The 19,509-nt window shown below is 40.4% G+C and overlaps 1 protein-coding gene across 2 annotated transcripts in view; it reads right to left on the bottom strand.

Moving 5' to 3' along the window:
• The window catches only part of HDAC11 (histone deacetylase 11), a 76,684-nt gene that overhangs the window by 6,127 nt on the left and 51,048 nt on the right, over window positions 1-19,509 (bottom strand). For both annotated transcript variants that reach the window (XM_033926424.1, XM_033926423.1), the window contains 2 exons: window positions 8,951-9,013; window positions 4,317-4,413 (listed from right to left, as the gene is read on the bottom strand). In XM_033926424.1, coding sequence (XP_033782315.1) covers window positions 4,317-4,413; window positions 8,951-9,013 — 160 coding nt within the window. The remainder of the gene's footprint in view (window positions 1-4,316; window positions 4,414-8,950; window positions 9,014-19,509) is intronic.

Below are 19,509 nucleotides of genomic sequence, written 5' to 3'. Positions count from 1 at the left end.
AGAAATGCCATCTCCGGATCAGACCTTCGGTCCATCAAGTCCGGCGATCCGCACACGCGGAGGCCCTGCCAGGTGTACACCTGTCGTAATTTATAGTCCACCATATCCTTACATGCCTCTCTTAAGGAGATATGCATCTAGTTTGCTCTTGAAGCCTAGGACGGTCGATTCCGCAATAATCTCATCTGGGAGGGCATTCCAGGTGTCAACCACTCTCTGAGTGAAGCAGAACTTCCTGACATTAGTCCTGAACCTGTCCCCCCTTAGCTTCATTACATGTCCTCTAGTCCGTGTCAAATTGGACAATGTAAATAATCTTCTCTGCTCTATTTTGTCAATTCCTTTCAGTATTTTGAAGGTCTCGATCATATCCCCACGCAGTCTCCTTTTCTCAAGGGAGAATAATCCTAGTGTTATAAGTCTGTCCTCGTATTCCAGTTTTTCCATACCCTTCACCAGTTTAGTTGCTCGTCTCTGCACCATCTCCAGCAGTTTTATATCCTTCTTTAGGTAGGGAGACCAATGTTGGACGCAGTATTCCAAGTGTGGTCTGACCATTGCCCTATAAAGCGGCATTATAACTTTCTCCGATCTACTCGAGATTCCTTTCTTTATCATGCCCAACATTCTATTTGCCTTCTTTGCCGCTGCCGCGCATTGTGCCGACGGCTTCAGGGTCCTATCTATCAGTACACCCAGGTCCTTTTCTTGTTCACTCTTCCCCAGAGTTGCACCTGACATTGTATACTCGTATTCCTTATTCTTATTGCCTAAATGCATTACCTTGCATTTCTCCACATTGAACTTCATCTGCCATTTCTCCGCCCATGTTTCTAACCGACACAAGTCGCTCTGGAGTTTCTCTCTATCCTCATGCGATCTGATCGCCCGGCATAGTTTTGTATCGTCTGCAAACTTGATGATCTCACTGGATGTTCCTTCCTCCAGATCATTGATATAAATATTAAAAAGGATCGGCCCAAGTACAGAGCCCTGGGGTACACCACTAGTCACTTTCTCCCAGTCAGAGAACTTCCCATTTATGCCCACTCTCTGCTTTCGGTTTTCCAGCCATTTGCCTATCCATCTTTGTATATCCCCCTCTATGCCATGGCTTTGTAGTTTCCTGAGAAGTCTTTCGTGTGGAACTTTGTCGAACGCTTTCTGGAAGTCCAAGTATATTATGTGCACCGGCTTCCCACTATCAATTTGCTCGTTTACGGTCTCAAAAAATTGGAGTAAATTCGTCAAACATGATTTCCCTTTCCTGAATCCGTGTTGACTGGGTTTCATCAAGTCGTGTGCGTCCAAGTGCCGGACCATGCTATCCTTGATCAGTGCTTCAACCATCTTGCCGGGGACAGACGTAAGACTCATAGGTCTATAGTTGCCCGGTTCCCCTCTTGATCCTTTTTTGAAAATTGGGGTGACGTTCGCTATCCTCCAGTCGTCCGGTATCTGTCCAGTTCTGATTGTCAGGTTTGCAAGTTTTTGCAATAACTCTCCGATTTCAACCTTCAATTCCTTTAAGACTCTCGGGTGAATTCCATCCGGTCCAGGGGATTTGTCACTTTTAAGTTTGTCGATCTGATAGTATATCTGGTCTAAGTCCACTTCAACTGTGGTGAGGCTGTCTTCTATTTCTCCTGCAAACACTTTCTCCGCTTCAGGTATTGTTGAGGTGTCCTCCTTCGTAAAGACGGACGCAAAGAAGGAATTTAGTTTGTCTGCGATTTGTTTATCTTCCTTGATGTACCCTTTTCTTCCCTGGTCGTCCAAGGGTCCGACTGCCTCTTTTGCAGGTTTTTTCCCTTTCACGTATCTAAAGAAGGGCTTGAAGTTTTTGGCCTCCTGGGCTATTTTTTTCCTCATATTCCTGTTTTGCATCCCTCACCGCCTTGTGACATTTCTTCTGATCATCTTTATGTTTGTTCCAGGCTTCGGTTGTCTTTATGTATTTCCATTTTTTGAAAGAGTCCTTCTTTTCTTTTATGGCTTCCTTCACCTGTTTGGTAAGCCATGCCGGTTCTCTTTTGCTCTTTGATCTCCGATCTTTGGAAATCCTCGGAATGTAGAGATCTTGTACTTCTGTGATAGTATTTTTCAGTAGGGACCATGCCTGATCTACCGTTTCAAGTTTGTCCACCTTCTTTTCGAGTCGTTTTTCTACCATGGCTCTCATGCTATCGTATTTACCCTACGTACAGATATGAACAAATTAACGCAGAGTGTAAGGGTTTTAGTGAAGTTTTTAATAAAGTTTGGAGCCCATTGACTAGATTTGTACAAATATAATAATATATATTTATCATATCTTTTCTTTGGTTCATTTATTTTTACACATCCAGGGGGGTGGGGGGTTGGAAGGTGGGGAATATTGATAGCGACATTTGGGTAACTTTGTTCTTTATTTGTATTAGATATTAGGATATATTCTGCTATTATTATATATAAGAAATTGAAATTATTGAATGATATTTATGTTACCAGTACGGATATTAGTGTAATATATGTAATACCTACTGTTCTTTTATTTGTATGATACTGTTTTTGATTAAAAATCAATAAAGAATTAAAAAAAAATAATAATAATAAAATTCAGAGAATTAGTTGTGCCCCATGAATATGCATTGAAAGCAGTGCATGCAAATAGATCTCATGCATATTCATTGGGGGAATTCCTGAAAACCCAACTGGAATACGCCTCTCGAGGACCGGAGTTCCCTACCCCTGCTTTATAACATGCCCTCCCCTTCCCTCATGATAGGCAAAACCTGTACTCGGATTTTGTAGCATATATGTTAGAATAGATGAGAGTCCTTTAATTGATCATATCTGTTGGGAGCAAACAGTAAGGTCAGATCATTATTTGCTAGATTTTTTTGAAGAGAACCTAAATTTGTAAAGAAGAATAATCAGTCTAAAAAGAATTTGGTAAGTAGAGGAAAAATAGATAGATTCACCTTTGGCAATGTGATGGAGAATCTGAAAGATGATGATGGTATGAATATTAATACGTACAATGACTGATGGTTGGAATAGATCAATTGAAAGAGCTTTAGATAAGGTTGTGCTGCTTAGAAAAATGAAAATTAAGAGAAAAGGATGTTTCTCCTATGGTTTAATGAAGCTTTGGTAGAACTTAAAAAAAAGAAGGTGCAGAAGACTACAAAAAGAAATGGTGGAAACTGAAGGATAAGATATATTTAGAATGGAAGGGTAAGTTTAAAGAACATAAAAGTGAAGTGAATGAAAGGAAAAAAGTATATTATAATAGAATTAATCAGTCAGATAATGAAATTAAAACTATTTTCACATTTTTACAGAGTTGACAAAATCTGATTCGATTAATTCTATGGCAAAATAACTTATACCTTCAGCGGATATGTTAGCTTGGTTTTTTTTTTTCATTCTGAAGTGGAAAATATTCAAATATCTTTTAAATCTTTGGTTCCAAAGGTTATGATATTTTAAATATAGAGATAGGAAGTTTTGGGGATTTATACTGGGATACATTTACCCATGTTTCAGAACAACAAGTATTAAAGATTCTATCACATTTAGTGTACAAATCTTGTGTTTTGGATTTTTGTCTTATTTTTTTTATTGCAATCAATTCCATTTGAGATTTTAGACAGGTTGATTAATTTTTTTTAACAAGGTTTTATTAGAAGGTATATATCCTAGTCAACTTGCTAATACTATATTGCCACCAATACCAAAAACATCAGGTATGGATTTAAAAAAAACTGATTTTTATTGCCCAGTGGCTAGTATTTATTCCATAGCAGACTAAATTGTTGGAATTTGTGGTATACTAACAATTTTCCGATTATATATTTTCTACGGGTTATTTACATATAATACAACACAGTTTTCACCCACTTCATAGCACAGAAACTCTGTTATTGATTTTGTACAGACTTGAATAGAAACCTATGCGAGGATAAACTAAGATAACAGTATAGCAGTTTTACCTTCAAAAATGGAGGAATACTTAAATATAAACCGGGTGGGGGATTATATTCTCCTCCCCTCCCTTGTCCCGAATTTCTCTGTCCCCCTCCTCCCTGGTGAACAGCATTTTTGCCCTTACCTTCCTCCCTCTCTCTTTTCACCCCTTCCCCCCACTATTGCTCTCCTTCACCCTGACCCTCGGGTGACCAGAATTTTTTCCTCCACATCTCCAGCCCCCTGCAGTGCCTGGAATTTCTTCCTCTCCTGCCATGGTGCCCAGTATGTCTTTTTCAACCCCATCCTCTTTTTTTTTTTTTTTAATAAACCTTACATGAACTTTTTAATATAGCCTTACTTACATTTGGCGAATTCATCTCCAGGATAAATGTATCTATTGTAGACATCCATAATATATACTCTGTTGTCATGCATGAAATCCCTTTCATGGCCGTTCCCCTAAGTGAAAAAAAAAAAAGTAATTTTCCTAACAATTTGCAACTCAGAAACCTTTCAAATACTTTACTTCTTTTGAAATTTAAGTCAATTTCTGAATCTACAGTAATAAAATTTCATCAAAACTCAAAGCTAATGAGGAATTCTGTGTGCTATGAGCCCCACCGTTAATAACTATCATTCAGTTTCCTTAATATTACCCGTTTTGTCTCCATTATTGTGGCTACCCAGTTATTATAGGGGCAATTCCGAAACTGGGTGCTTCAATGGCGCACACTGAGCAACGGGGGGGGGGGGGGCAGGGGAGAGTGTGGCACAGTGGTTAAAGCTACAGCCTCAGCACCTTGGGGTTGTGGGTTCAAACCCACGCTGCTCCTTGTGATCCTGGGCAAGACACCTAATCCCCCCATTGCTCCAGGTACATTAGAAAGACTGTTAGCCCGCCGGGACAGACAGGGAAAAATGATCGAGTACCTGAATAAATTCATGTAAACCGTTCTGAGAATGAATAAATAAATGAATAAAATTCTGTACTACCTACAGCACAAATTTAATTATAGAATAAACCCACATCTGTGCACACAAAGTTAGGTGCCTCAGATCCCACCGCATCCGAGTAGGTAGAGCCAATGCTTCAGCCATCGTGCTGTGCCTCTCTTCAGGGCTATGGATGATTGCCCTTTGTTTACATATTGGAGTTCCTTTTCTTTGGTGCTTTTAGTTTTGTAATCCGCCTATTTCTGTGCGTCAGTTTACAGCAGCATAGTAAGCAAATAAATGAAACGATGCAGGCGACACAGTTATAAAACATTCTCTTTTAAGTTGCCGTGTAATTAGAGCCTCATTTTCCCTGCATCTGTTCCCCTGTAATAACTGTCTCCTGTAGGTTTCCGTTTGCGCAAGACAAACAATGAATACGACATCGCTGACCAGCAAGTTCAGACCCAGATCTCCATTTTAAATAAAGAAGAAAATCTAGACCTAGAAAACCCATGACTATGAAAATCATATTCATTAGCCCTTTCAGGACCAAGGGACATATTTGTCCCATAACTTTAAAATCCTATAAATTTTGATTGGGATTCTAAATTTGATATGTACGGATTCCATAGGATACTGCCTTTATGTAAACAAACTGGTTCCGACATTCATTCATTAGCGTCGTTGCCAGATTGACGAGAAGATTCACTTGCCACACTGTCCATAAGCCAGAAGTGTGATTTTTTTAAATAAAAATAATGATATTTCACAAAAAAAAATCAATTTTTTGGCATCTGCAAGCCCTTTTTACCATAAAAATGTCGTCAAAACCACAAAAATTGGCCTACGATCCTTATGGTCCTGAAAGGGTTAATGCCGAACAATCCAATTATTTGGAATACCTATCAGTTTGGTCATTAGATAAATTCTTCTATATATTTTTATGCTATACAATTTGTTTAAGAACAATGTAGAACAGGGGTGTCAAAGTCCCTCCTCGAGGGCCGCAATCCAGTCGGGTTTTCAGGATTTCCTCAATGAATATGCATGAGATATTTTAGCATACAATGAAAGCAGCGCATGCAAATAGATCTCATGCATATTCATGGGGGAAATCCTGAAAACCCGACTGGATTGCGGCCCTCGAGAAGGGACTTTGACACCCCTGATGTAGAAGAACAATGTGGAATGCTCTTGTGAGTCAGTTGCGGAAATACAAGATTCGATAGGATTGGCTTTAAAAAAAAAAAACTTAAGCTCAAAACTTTTAAGCTCAAAGATTAAGCTCTTTGGAACTGCATTCTTGCGAGCAGGACATTGCTCTATAGCAGGGGTAGGGAACTCTGGTCCTCGAGAGCCGTATTCCAGTCGGGTTTTCAGGATTTCCCCAATGAATATGCATTGAATGCAGTGCATGCAAATAGATCTCATGCATATTCATTGGGGAAATCCTGAAAACCCAACTGGAATACGGCTCTCGAGGACTGGAGTTCCCTACCCCTGCTCTATAGTCTGCTTTTTAATATGAATGTTTATATGTAAACAGTCTAGAGTTAGATGGTATATACATTTTAAAAATAAGAAAATAATTTAGCTATTGCTTTCAGTAGATACCATTAATCAAAAATGTTCTGTAATCTTACCACATGATGGAGCTCTTATTCAAAATTAACCAACGTCAAAATGCCATTGCAAGAATGCTCCAAAGTTATTTAAGAACTAAATCAAAAGATAAGAAAACAGGGATGTTCTTGTTTACTGATTGGGTGCTAGCAATTATTAGTGTTAACTTGCAAAACTCTGGATTTGCACACGCACCACATGCATATCTTATTGTGTCTAACTCAAAAGGGCGTGTGGCCATTCGCTATAGATGTGTACAGTATTACTGAACACCGGGATCCATACATAAATTAAATGCCAGGATTTACACCAGGTTTCAGTTGCGCAAAGTTTGGTGTGGAAATTGGCACTAAGCCCTATTCTATAAACGACGCGCAACTCAGAGTATTATTTATAGAACAGCACTCTGTGCAGATTTTTTTTTTTTTGGGGGGGGGGGATGTCTAACTCATATACTGTAATAAATTATGTGGCTTTGACATTAAAGCCTGAATGAAAGCCTATTTTTCTATTCCTACTCTTCACTGACAGGTGTTACTCGTTGTAGGGATTTTTGTTCCGACTGTTTTTTGAGCATCATTTACTGAATCTAGTCTAAAATGTACTATGGAAAGCCTATGTGCAAAGGGGCACAAAGAATAAATCTTGATCTGATAAGTTGGCTACTTAAATTTTCCAGTAAATCTAAGGAGTTTTAAAGTTTCAAGTTTTATTAGGATTTTATATACCGCCTATCAAGGTTATCTAAGTGGTTTTACAATCAGGTACTCAAGCTTTTTCCCTCTCTGTCCCGGTGGGCTCAAAATCTATCTAACGTGCCTGGGGCTACGGAAGATTGAGTGACTTGCCCAGGGTCACAAGGAGCAGCACGGGGTTTGAACCCACAACCCCAGGGTGCTGGGGCTGTAACTTCAACCACTGCACCACACACTCCTCCTATAAAAAGGTTACTTCAACTGAATTTATTACAAAGCAATCACAGTGACCGTTACTGTTGCTTTAAAAAGCTTTCCAAGCTTAGATTACATGGCAGGTCATGTGATCCATCACTTCCCTTTAAAGCAGCAGTGTCACAATACAGTAGTATGTCGTGAGCATCCGGGAGGTGTGTCGCAGGGCCAGCACACAGCAAGTTTTTTTCTCTCTCTGGAGAAGGACATCGTGTTTGGGAAGATCGAAAGAACCAGGTGAAAATGGCGACCTGCAATCAGATGGCTGGACATGCTGAAAACAATCGTGAGGACCTGGAGGACCTTACTGGACTAGCTCAAAACCAATTTCTTTTTAGATCTGTAATTCATCAAATCGCTAGGATCCGAACACGAGTGGATGGCACCTAACACGCACCCTCAAGGAGGTGAGCATTTCCAAACGCATTCTCTTCGTCTACTGAGAAACGTCTTCTCTTTCAAAACTGTAGCTTTTCCCTTCATCCCCCCTTTTTCGTCATGAACTTGGAAAAAAAGCCAGAATGATAAGGTACACCCCCAGAAGTCTTCAGAGTCCACCACTAGCTGCCGGGCCTCACATTGAAGAACAGGCTCTCATTGTGCGGCATTGGAGCACCTACATGGAGTCGCTCACTTGTACATTATCCTCTAAATACAGATGTCAAGCTGTAATCCAAAATTATTTAAATAGAGACACCACAGTGATTCACATATTTGTTCTGCTAAATTTAGCTTGCTACAGTTGATTGCTGCATTCAGAATACCAGTAGAATTAATTATGAGTGCTGCAGTCCAAAATGCTGATGCCTATTTAATGAACTCCACCAAAAACAGAATCATATCATCCCATTATTAATGAGTCTATTATAGCTGCCAATACCAAATGGATTCTCTGTTTTTTGGGGGGGTTTTATCTTTTTTAATTCTGTATTGATTTTCAAATTTTGACAATGCAATACAACTATTATTAAATATGAGCATTATACATAACGCACTTAAAATACACAAAATTAATACATTACCAATCCTTTTCTCCCTCCCTTCCTCACATAACTATTACACTGCATATGCATATATTATTGCAATAGTATAGATAAATACCTTTAGCAATCCCAAATACCTTCCCCTCCCCCACCCCCCCTGGATGTGTCAGGAATCTGTAAAAAGGGAGATACCCGACATTCACTGCAATTCAACATATGCAGTCAATGGGCTCCACACCTTATTGAATATCATACTAGACCCCAAACCCTCCGCATTCATTCTCTCATATTTATACGTGGAACAAATATTCGCCCACCAAAATGTGTAATTCAGTCTGCCGTAACTCTTCCAGTTACGCGTAATCATCTGGATGGCTATTCCGGTCATAATCAAGAAGAGCCGGCTTTTATATCTATCTAATGAAGGCTTAATATGCAATATTGGATTCTCTGTTTTGACTATTGTAGGTTTCCTTGGCTATGAATCATCAGCATGCTACTTACTTGATGTGCATCCAGGTCTATGATGGTAGCCTTACTTACACCTTCCACCCGCTCAAACAGAAACTGCAATTAAAAGAGAGTATTCAGTATATAAAAGCAGTGGATAGCCAAGAAAAACGCACACACCAAAAAAACACAAACCACAAACAGCAGAGTCTTTGATTGTTTACTATAATTTAATTCAGGGACAATCCAGTTTGTATTATTTCAAAATCAGTGTATCACTTTTACATAAAGTTCTTTGAATAAGAAATAACCTCAGGTTTACACTCTCTTCTAAATATATTGTTTTATGTAGGTATAATTGTTTACCCCATATGAGCATGCGTTTTATGTTTATGAGACTGAGAGACTAGGCATCCAAATGGCCGATGATATTTACAAGGTGGGTGCTAAAAAGTTCTCAGCCCAACCAAGAAGAGAATAAGAACATAAGAAACGGCTTCATCGAATCAGACCTTTTGGTCCATCCAGTCCGGTGACCCGCACACGGGGAGGCCAAGCCAGGTGTTCCCCGATGAAGACCTGTTTCCCTGTATCCCTCAATGTGATTTGCAAGAAGGTGTGCATCCAACTTGCACTTGAAACCCAGAATGATGGTCTCTGTCACAGCCTCCTTCGGGAGAGCATTCCAAACGTCCACCACTCGCTGCGTGAAACAGAACTTCCTGGTATTTGTCTTGAGCCTGTCGCCTCTCAACTTCAGTCCATGACCTCTTGTCTGATTCACATTTGACAACGTGAATAACGATGCTTCTCGCTCTATTTTGTCGAATCCTTTTATTATTTTATAAGTCTCTATCATATCCCCTTGCAGTCTTCTCTTCTCAAGGGTGAATAAGCCCAGTTTTCTGAGGCGTTCTTTGTAGCTCAAATTTTCCATACCTTCTACTAGCTTCGTAGCTCGCCTCTGCACCCTCTCCAGCAGGGTCACATCCTTCTTTAGGTAGGGAGACCAGTGCTGGACACAGTACTCCAGGTGTGGTCTGACCATTGCTCTGTAAAGCGGCATTATGACGTCCGCCGATCTACTCGTGATTCCCTTCTTTATCATGCCCAACATCCTGTTTGCCTTCTTCGCCGCCGATGCACACTGCGCCGACGGCTTCAGGGTCCTGTCAATCAGTATCCCCAGATCCCTTTCTTGTTCGCTCTTGCCCAATGTCACACCTAACATTTTATATTCATGTTCCTTGTTTTTCCTTCCCAGGTGTATCACTTTGCATTTCTCAATATTAAACTTCATCTGCCACTTTTCCGCCCATTTCTCTAGCTGGTTCAAATCTCTTTGGAGTTCTTCAATGTCCATTAGTGACCCAACTGTCCGGCATAGTTTCGTGTCATCTGCAAACTTGATTATATTACTTGTTGTTTCCTCTTCCAGGTCATTTATGAAGATATTGAACAAAATGAGCCCAAGAACCGAGCCCTGGGGCACACCGCTTGTCACCTTTTCCCAGTCCGAGAACTTCCCATTTATGCTTACCCTCTGTAATCTGTTCTCCAGCCATCTACCTATCCATCTTAGGATATCCCCCTCTATTCCATGGCATTCTAGTTTTCTCATAAGCCTTGCGTGTGGGACCTTGTCGAATGCTTTCTGAAAGTCCAAGTATATTATGTCCACCGGGTCTCCTCTATCGATGTGTTTGTTCACCTTCTCAAAAAACTATAGCAAGTTCGTCAGACATGACTTCCCCTTCCTGAAGCCGTGTTGACTGGCTGTCATCAGATCATGATTATCCAAATGTTGCACTATACTATCCTTAATTAGTGCTTCTACCATCTTCCCAGGAACCAACGTAAGACTCACAGGTCACAGGTTGCCTGGTTCTCCTTTCGATCCTTTTTTGAAGATTGGGATGACATTTGCTATCTTCCAGTCGTCTGGTATTTGACCTGTTCTGATTGACAAATTAGCAAGGGATTGTAATAACTCTCCTATTTCTACCTTAAGTTCTTTTAGGACTCTCGGGTGAATTCCATCTGGTCCACGGGACTTGTCACTTTTTAGTTTGTCGATCTGATTGTATATCATATCCAAGTCCACATTTACTGTGGTGAGGCTATCCTCATCTTCTCCCTTGAATACTTTCTCTGCTTCGGGCAGTAATGCAGTGTTCTCCTTGGTAAAGACAGACGCGAAGAATGAATTTAGCCTAACAGCAATCTGTTTATCATCCTTAATGCACCCTTTTCTTCCTTGGTCATCTAGAGGGCCCACTGCCTCCTTAGCTGTTTTTTTTCCCTTTTATGTATCTAAAAAAGGGTTTGAAGTTTTTGGCTTCTTGCGCTAACTTTTTCTCATAGACCTTTTTGGCGTCTCTTACCGCCTTGTGACACTTCTTTTGGTCAACCTTGTGACTGTTCCAGGCCTCCGTTGTTTGTTCGCGTTTCCATTTTTTGAACGAGTTCCTCTTATCCCTTACCACATCCTTCACCCCTTTAGTTAACCAAGCTGGTTCTCCTTTGCACTTATTTTTCCTTTCTTTGGATATCCGCGTGGATATGGCTCAATCAATAATCTGAAACAATGTCAAAACATAGAATTTTGTTTCTGCAAATTGCCACTTAACGAAATAAAATACATTTCAATTACAGGGGCAAAATAACGCTCAGAATTTAAGAAGCTAGTTGGTTGGGCCAAAATTATTTGGACTATGCTGCACGCAATTAAGCTGCTAAGTAGTAAATTTAGATCAAATTAGAGAAATATTTCTTCACTCAATATGTAAATTAAATTCTGGATTTCAATGTTAGTGAATGTAGTAAAAGCAATTAGATTAGTAGGGTTTAAAAAAAAAATAAACCGGTTTGGACAAATTCCTATAAAAATGTTTATAAACCATTATTAAGATGAACTTGAGAATATCTGCAGTTTATTCCTGGGGTAGGAAGTATACAATGTTCTTGCCAGGTATTTGTGACCTGGATTGGCTACTTTTAGTAACCATAACTGCACTCGTACAGATTGCCCTGATCAAAAGTATAGATATCCTTGAATGTTCTTAAAATCCGGCACGCTGCTGGCCTCGATCACCTGCACTGGGAGCTTGTTCCAGCTGTCAACCACTCTTTCGGTGAAGAAGTATTTCCTGGTGTCGCCATGAAACTTCCCGCCCTTTATTTTCAGCGGGTGTCCTCTTCTTAAAGGACCCTCCGCCACAAGAGGACACCCGCTGAAAATAAAGGGCGGGAAGTTTCATGGCGACACCAGGACAATACTTCTTCACCGAAAGAGTGGTTGACAGCTGGAACAAGCTCCCAGTGCAGGTGATCGAGGCCAGCAGCGTGCCGGATTTTAAGAACAGATGGGATGCTCATGTCGGATCTCTAGGAGGGAAAGGTCATCAGAGAGTGATTAAATAGGGGGGTGGGTCAGCGGTTTGGGCAGACTCGATGGGCCTCGGCCTTTTTCTGCCGTCACTTTCTATGTTTCTATAATATACACTCAAGCCGACACACACACGTTAAGATTGCAGAGAAGGGTAAGTATCCAGACCTGTGCCTTGTTCGATTGTAATAAGCATTTGTGGATAAACAGTCAATGGGTTTCTTAGCTCTGGAGAAATCTTTATGCATTTCATCCTGGATTGCGCTAACTTTGTTGGTTACTGAAGCATGGGGATGGCAAAGAAATAATAATAATAATAATAGTTTATTCTTATATACCGCCATACCCAGCGAGTTCAAGGCGGTTTACATCGAATTAGATTAGGATCTGCATAGACAGGCAGATTTCAATTATTTATCAGAATTACAGCTTTAATCGAACTAGACAGAGGATGTGGAAAGTAGGGAAAAAGGGGAAGGCCTCATGAGGGGTGGGGAGGGGGGAAGTTATTGTCAAGGGGGGGGACACTTCGGGTCATAGTATCTTCGAGGATATAAAAAGATATCAAAAGATTTGAAAATGCCAATCAGTAATGTTCAAACTCTGATCAAGAAGTGGAAAATTATGGGTTCTGTTAATACCAAGCCACGGTCAGGTAGACCAAGACACATTTACTGGGTCAGACCGATGGTCCATCAAGCCCAAGTAGCCCGTTCTCACGGTGGCCAATCCAGGTCACTAGTACCTGGCCAAAACCCAAGGAGCAGCAACATTTTAGCATCTCAAAGACTAGCAAGATTCCGGAACCCCAATGAGAGCAACATTCCAGAGGTGAGATTGTGATGTCATAATGCCTCATTGCACAGTGCCTCATCATTGATGCTACAATGGCTTAATTGTTCTGTACTTGGCTCACGTAAGAACATAAGAATAGCCACACTGGGTCAGACCAATAGCCTGTCCTCACGGTGGCCAATCCAGGTCCTTAGTACCTGGCCAAAACCCAAGGAGTAGCAACATTCCATTCTACCTCGATCCAGGGCAAGAAGTGGCTTCTCCCATGTCTCTCTCAATAACAGACACAACTGCAAGAAAACTTTGTAAGGATGCAAAGGAAAATCTACAAGCAACTTCTACCGAAAAACAATTTTCTCTGAAACAAAGTAGTGTGGCTGTAGCATGCACGATAAGGAGATACTTAAAAAAAAAAATAATTTATATTCCACATATCCTACAATTCTATGTGGATTACAAATTATTTTCCCTAACTGTCCCGGTGGGCTCTCACTCTATCTAATGTACCTAGGACTTGCACAGGGCCACAAGGAGCAGTGCAGGATTCGAACCCACAAGCTTAGGGTGCCAAGGTTATAGCTCTAACCACTGCATCACACACTCCCACAACAAAAATGGGCTCCATCGCCACAAACAACCTGCTTTACAATGTGCCAAAACAGCACCTAGAGAAACTTCAAAACTTCTGTAACAAAATAATTTGGAGTGGCGAGACCAAAACTGAATTCTATGTTTGACGTCAACAAGGCCTATGAAAAGAAGCACATCATCCCTACCGGGAAGAAGAAGAAAAGAACCTCGAAAAATTTAAGATTAAGCTCAAAATTTTCCTTTTTAACGATGCTTTTAGTGAATAATGATCTTTTATTATTTTTATCTATCTTTTTTATTGTCTTTTTCCCCCCCCCCTATGTTTTTACCTTTGTATTTTGAATTTAATATAAAATGTAACCATTAATGAATTTTCCTATTGTTTCGATATAATAAGTAACAACTTAATTTTTTATTTTAAATTGTGTTTGTTTTTTGTAATATTGTCCATTTATATATTTTACCTATGTTTATAATTTTTAGTATTATCTTGTACATCGCCTTGAATGTAGAGTAGGCGATTAATCAAATTATTTAATAAACTTGGAAACTTGGAGGTGGATCTCTGCTGTTTTGTGGATGTGTGAACTTCAGTGGAACAGGAAATTTAGTCAGAACTGAAGGCAGGATGAATGCAGCATTTTATCAGAAAATATTGGAGAAGAATTTGCTTTTATCAGCCAGGAAGCTATACATGGGGCGCACTTGGGCTTTCCAACATGGCAATGATCTGAAACAAGGCCAAATCAATCCTTCAGTGGCTATAGCAGAAAAAAAGTGAAGGTTCTGGAGTGGTCATCACAGTCTCCTGACCTCAACATCATTAAACCACTTTGGGGAAAGCCCAAGCATGCAGCTCATACTAGACAACCAAAGAATTTACAGGATCTGGAGGCTTTTTGCCAAGGAGAACGGGCAGCTTTACCACATGAGAAAATAAAGGGCCTCATTCACAACTATCAGAAATGATTGCAAGCTGTCACTGAGGCAAAAGGAGGCAATTCACAATATTGCTATTTTGTCCTGGAACTCTTGTTTATAACTTGTTACAGGGCTGCTGGCTCTGATTCTTGTATTGCTGTTGGCTGCTTTATCAATAAAAATTATTTACAAAAAAAAAAAAAAAAAGAACTAAGGGTGTGCAAACTTTTGAACAAGGCCATTTTATTGTTCCCCTTATTGCTGTGGTTTGTTTGACAATTGTGCTATTCTGTGATGCATACTGGTTTAATACAAAACACACGAAAAGCTAAAAGGAAATGTGCTTTGTTTGATCACTCACATTTTCCATAAATGATATACCTTACAAATTCTGTCAGGGGTATGTAAACTTATGATCACAACTGTATATTAGAGACACACATTAAAACAGCACAGTAGAAACATATGATAAAAATCATAATAGGCAGCATAGAGGAACATTCATACACCACAGATATAATACTAATGTAAGCACAATACAAATAAAAATCATTTCATAGACAACATTTTAGAAAACTTGTATAACAAGATATGATAGAGACAACATCAGCATAATCCTAATGACATACCTTAACGAGCATGCATTAGAGCAGGGATCTCAAAGTCCCTCCTTGAGGGCCGCAATCCAGTCGGGTTTTCAGGATTTCCCCAATGAATATGCATTGAAAGCAGTGCATGCACATAGATCTCATGCATATTCATTGGGGAAATCCTGAAAACCTGACCGGATTGCGGCCCTCGAGGAGGGACTTTGAAACCCCTGCATTAGTGCATTCAAATAAATAGGAGGTGAATTAGGGAGGGGTGTAGATAAAACTGGATTAGTTCACATAGAAATTTAATTTGAAATAATGATATAAATTTGTATGAAATATTATTATTATGATTCTTATTGTATTGATTATGTTTTTGTATTATCCTATTATATTGATTATTTGATTCTTTCAATAAAAATTGTTATAAAGTGAAAATGGCTAAGACGTCTCTGTGGTAAAAATTTGTTTGATATTCAAACTAGAGAATGACACGGTGGCGGTTACCCGCGGTTAGCCGTGGGTAACCCGCCGGAACGGAGAAAGAAAAATAGCAGTCGCTGCGGAGACGGGGACAAGGCCATTCACCGCCCCGTGGAGCGGGGAATGGTCTTGTCTCCGCAGTGAGGCATCAAGGATTGCGCAGTCCCCGCAGCCACCGCCCGCCCGCCCATAGCGTTTAGCCAGCTCCCTCCCTCCACCTCACCTTATATTCCGAGTTTGCCGGCTTCCTTTTTCTCGAGCCGCACGTGTTCAAAAAGCCGTGCACGTGCGGCTGCGCGAGTCAATCAATCAAATAAAAGTCCACAAAATCAGATAATGGCTCCAAAAATGAGCCATTGCCCGACACAATAGGACGTCCTGGAGGAGATGTAATGCTCTTATGTATTTTGGGAACAAAGTATATTACAGGTATTACAGGATATTTCTAGCGCAAAAAATGGAATTCTTTATCAGTAATCACTCCTTGTTCTAAAGCCTGCTGAATGCCTTCAGAATTTTCCTTAGTGGGATTGATTAGGAGGCAATCTCTCATAGTATTGTAAATCGCACAACTGACGCATAGCTTCCGCAACATAAGCTTCTGTGTCCAGAATGACTATCCCACCCCCCTTATCTGCTGGGCGGATGATGATGGAAGGATCTTTAGATAAATCATATATGGACTGCATCTGCTGCACAGACACATTTTGTTTGCTGCAGGTAGGTGATGCCTCCAATTGCCTTTTAAATAGTAACAAGCATTTTTTCTCTTCTTTTTTTCAGAATGCAGTTCTATTTTTGATTGTCAACTTGTTGAAGCGGGTTCTCCGAGGAAGCCGTCTTGGCGAAACGCGTCAGACCCGGCTTTAGCAAGATAAAGATTCTGCTTCAGAAAGATAACTTTTACCTACCTTTGAGTTTTTTCAAAAAGACTTAAGTTCAAAGTTTAAAATATAAGAAAGCTGTTGTGAATTAGTGAAACACTTTTGCACTTCTATTTAAATTTTTTTTACACAATATGAAACAACTTTATAAACAACTCCAAAAGGGAGCAATGATAGACATTTGAAACACTAATCAAAGTTTTACCCTGGTCGTGTTCATTACACCTTCTCGTGGTTCTGAGCTCCTTCAGGCAGTTTACAAAGTGGTTTTAAGTTTATAGTGCTCCTATTGGTTGTTTTTGATGACTAAAATAGGTAGAACAGAATTGTTAATCAATGCGATGGACGTGCTTGTTTTTGAATGTCAATTAACTCAAAACACAGGCTCGATAGTCGACAAGCAAACACGTATTTCATTATCCACCATCTACTGTTCTGTTTTTTTCAACTTAATTTCTGTCGGAGCTAAAAATCCAAGTTTGCAAAAATAAGATCTAAATCAGGGATCTCAAAGTCCCTCCTCGAGGGCCGCAATCCAGTCGGGTTTTCAGGATTTCCCCAATGAATAATGCATTGAAGGAAGTGCTTGCACATAGATCTCATGCATATTCATTGGGGAAATCCTGAAAACCCGACTGGATTGCGGCCCTCAAGGAGGGACTTTTGAGACCCCAGATCTAAATAGTAACAAAAGCCTTGATTGCTTTGTTGCTCAAATTAGGATAACTATACTTCCCCCTCCGTATTCACGGTTTCGCGGGTTTTGGTTATTCGCGGTTTTTCGATCAAAGGTCCAGCCTCCAAATTTACGTCACAGGAAATTGTTACTCCCAGCGTTGCAAAGAAAATAGCTGATCCCGGCGTTGCATAGAGAAAATTGCTGCTCCAAGCTTCACTTTCTTGGTTTTGTGGGGGATTTTTGTTTGTTTGTTTTTTAATACAGAAAAACTGCCAATAACATACAAAAAGTTATTTGCGGTTTTTCTCTATTCGCTGCCTTGCCATCCCCTATCCGGAGGGGGAGGGGGAAGTGTACTGCATAAAAAATAAAATTACTTGCCATTAGTTTTCAAAGACCAATCACATCAAAGAAAAAGAGATTATGTACTTACTCTGGTAAGCTCTTTTCCAGGATATAGGCAAGTCATTCTAGACCAGGGGTGGACAATTCCGGTCCTCGAGGGCCGGAATCCAGTCGTGTTTTCAGGATTTCCCCAATGAATATGCATAGAAAGCAGTGCATGCAAATAGATCTCATGCATATTCATTGGGGAAATCCTGAAAACACGACTGGATCCCGGCCCTCGAGGAATGAGTTGCCCACCCCTGTTCTAGACAGTAGGGTTATTTCCCTTTAGTCACATGGTTGCAGAAGGAATCCACTCCAGATTTTTCACTCTGCCTCTATAGTACTTCACTGGGCTGTTTAGCTCCCTCTACAAAGCACGAAGAGCCACCCAATACACGCGAAATAGAAGCACCTGTAGCAACAGGCTCAAACCAACTGTTATACTCAAGAGTTCAACCAACATTAAAGTGAAATGCCAATACAGGCTTCAAAGAAGCTGAGAAACCACTTCCCCAGTAAATGGAAATATATATACAAATTATTTCCAGCCCTCAAGGGCCGACAGGCATCCTGGAGAAGCATAAACAAACTGAAAACAGGCACAGTAAAATGGTCCAGAAGGCATTCGCAATCATGTACAACCCAAGAAAGTACTTCAACAAAGAACAATTCAGACTCATCAGCGCCAATCCTGGGACTCCTGGACTATTGTAACATCCTATACCTGTCATGTCCCGCCTACACTTTAAAACAATTACAAACGGTGCAAAACACAGCTCTCAGATTGATATATTCACTGAAAAAATAAGATCACATTATCACTGCTTTCCAGGACTCACACTGGCTCCCAATACAAGCATGCATACAATACAAATTCTTCTGCACCCTCTTCAGAGCCCTAAATGGAACTGGGCCTAGCTACTTAAACAACCGTCTAATCATAAATAACACATCAAGACCAAGGAGAACACAGGCTCTCTTCACCCTCAGCGCTTTGTCCAGGCAATCTGAGCAGAGCCCACTAACCGATCTGTCAGCGATCGAGCAAATTCCAGTTTGTAACTCAACCAAAAAAAAGTCCAAGACCCACTGGTGAGGCGTAATGTTTTGAGATGGCAGGCAGAGCTCCAAGCACTAATTTACCCAAAAAGGAGATGAAATTACATCAAATTAAAACAATAAAATAGGGAGAACAGAACACACACAACTGCATCCAAGTGTGCAGAAGAAAAAAAACTGTAGAGGGAGCTAAACAGTGAAGTACTATAGAGTGAAAAATCCGGAGTGGATTCCTTCTGCAACTATAGGGAAATAACTCTACTGTCTAGAATGTCTCACCTATTACACTGAAATGATGCTTATCTGGGCGGTTGTATCCTTAAGCACACAGATGCTTATAACATTGACAGACGCTTGCATATGTGATATACATGTCATCTATTTTACTGTACAGGTCCTCGTCAACTTACGACCGCTATTGGTTCGGACTGACAGGTCGCAAGTCGATCTGGACATAAGTCGGCCTATACTAACTACAGTATTTGTTACCCCTCCCCACGTACCTTTTCCCTGGTGGTCCAGCGGTGAGGGATAAAAAATAGTTAGTATGAGCTGGGATGGGAGATGGGGGAAATGCGTCGTAAAGTCAAATCATCATAAGTTGCATAGGTCGACGAGGACCTGTATACTTATGAAGGGAATTAAAAAAAATATATAGTAAAATTCTAGAATCTCTCATGGCACATCTGGAATAACTTTGGGGCACACCGTTTGAGAGACACTGCCTTACTGAAATAAACTGGTCGCCATACATGAAAAATGACATGGTACTAATCGAAAGGGTCCAGGGAAGAGCGACAAAAATGGTTAAGGGGCTGGAGGAGTTGCAG

Source organism: Geotrypetes seraphini, chromosome 17, assembly GCF_902459505.1.
Source record: "Geotrypetes seraphini chromosome 17, aGeoSer1.1, whole genome shotgun sequence".
NCBI lineage: Eukaryota > Metazoa > Chordata > Amphibia > Gymnophiona > Dermophiidae > Geotrypetes > Geotrypetes seraphini.
Note: the sequence above shows the minus strand (reverse complement) of the source record. Positions and strands in the feature narration are given on the sequence as shown.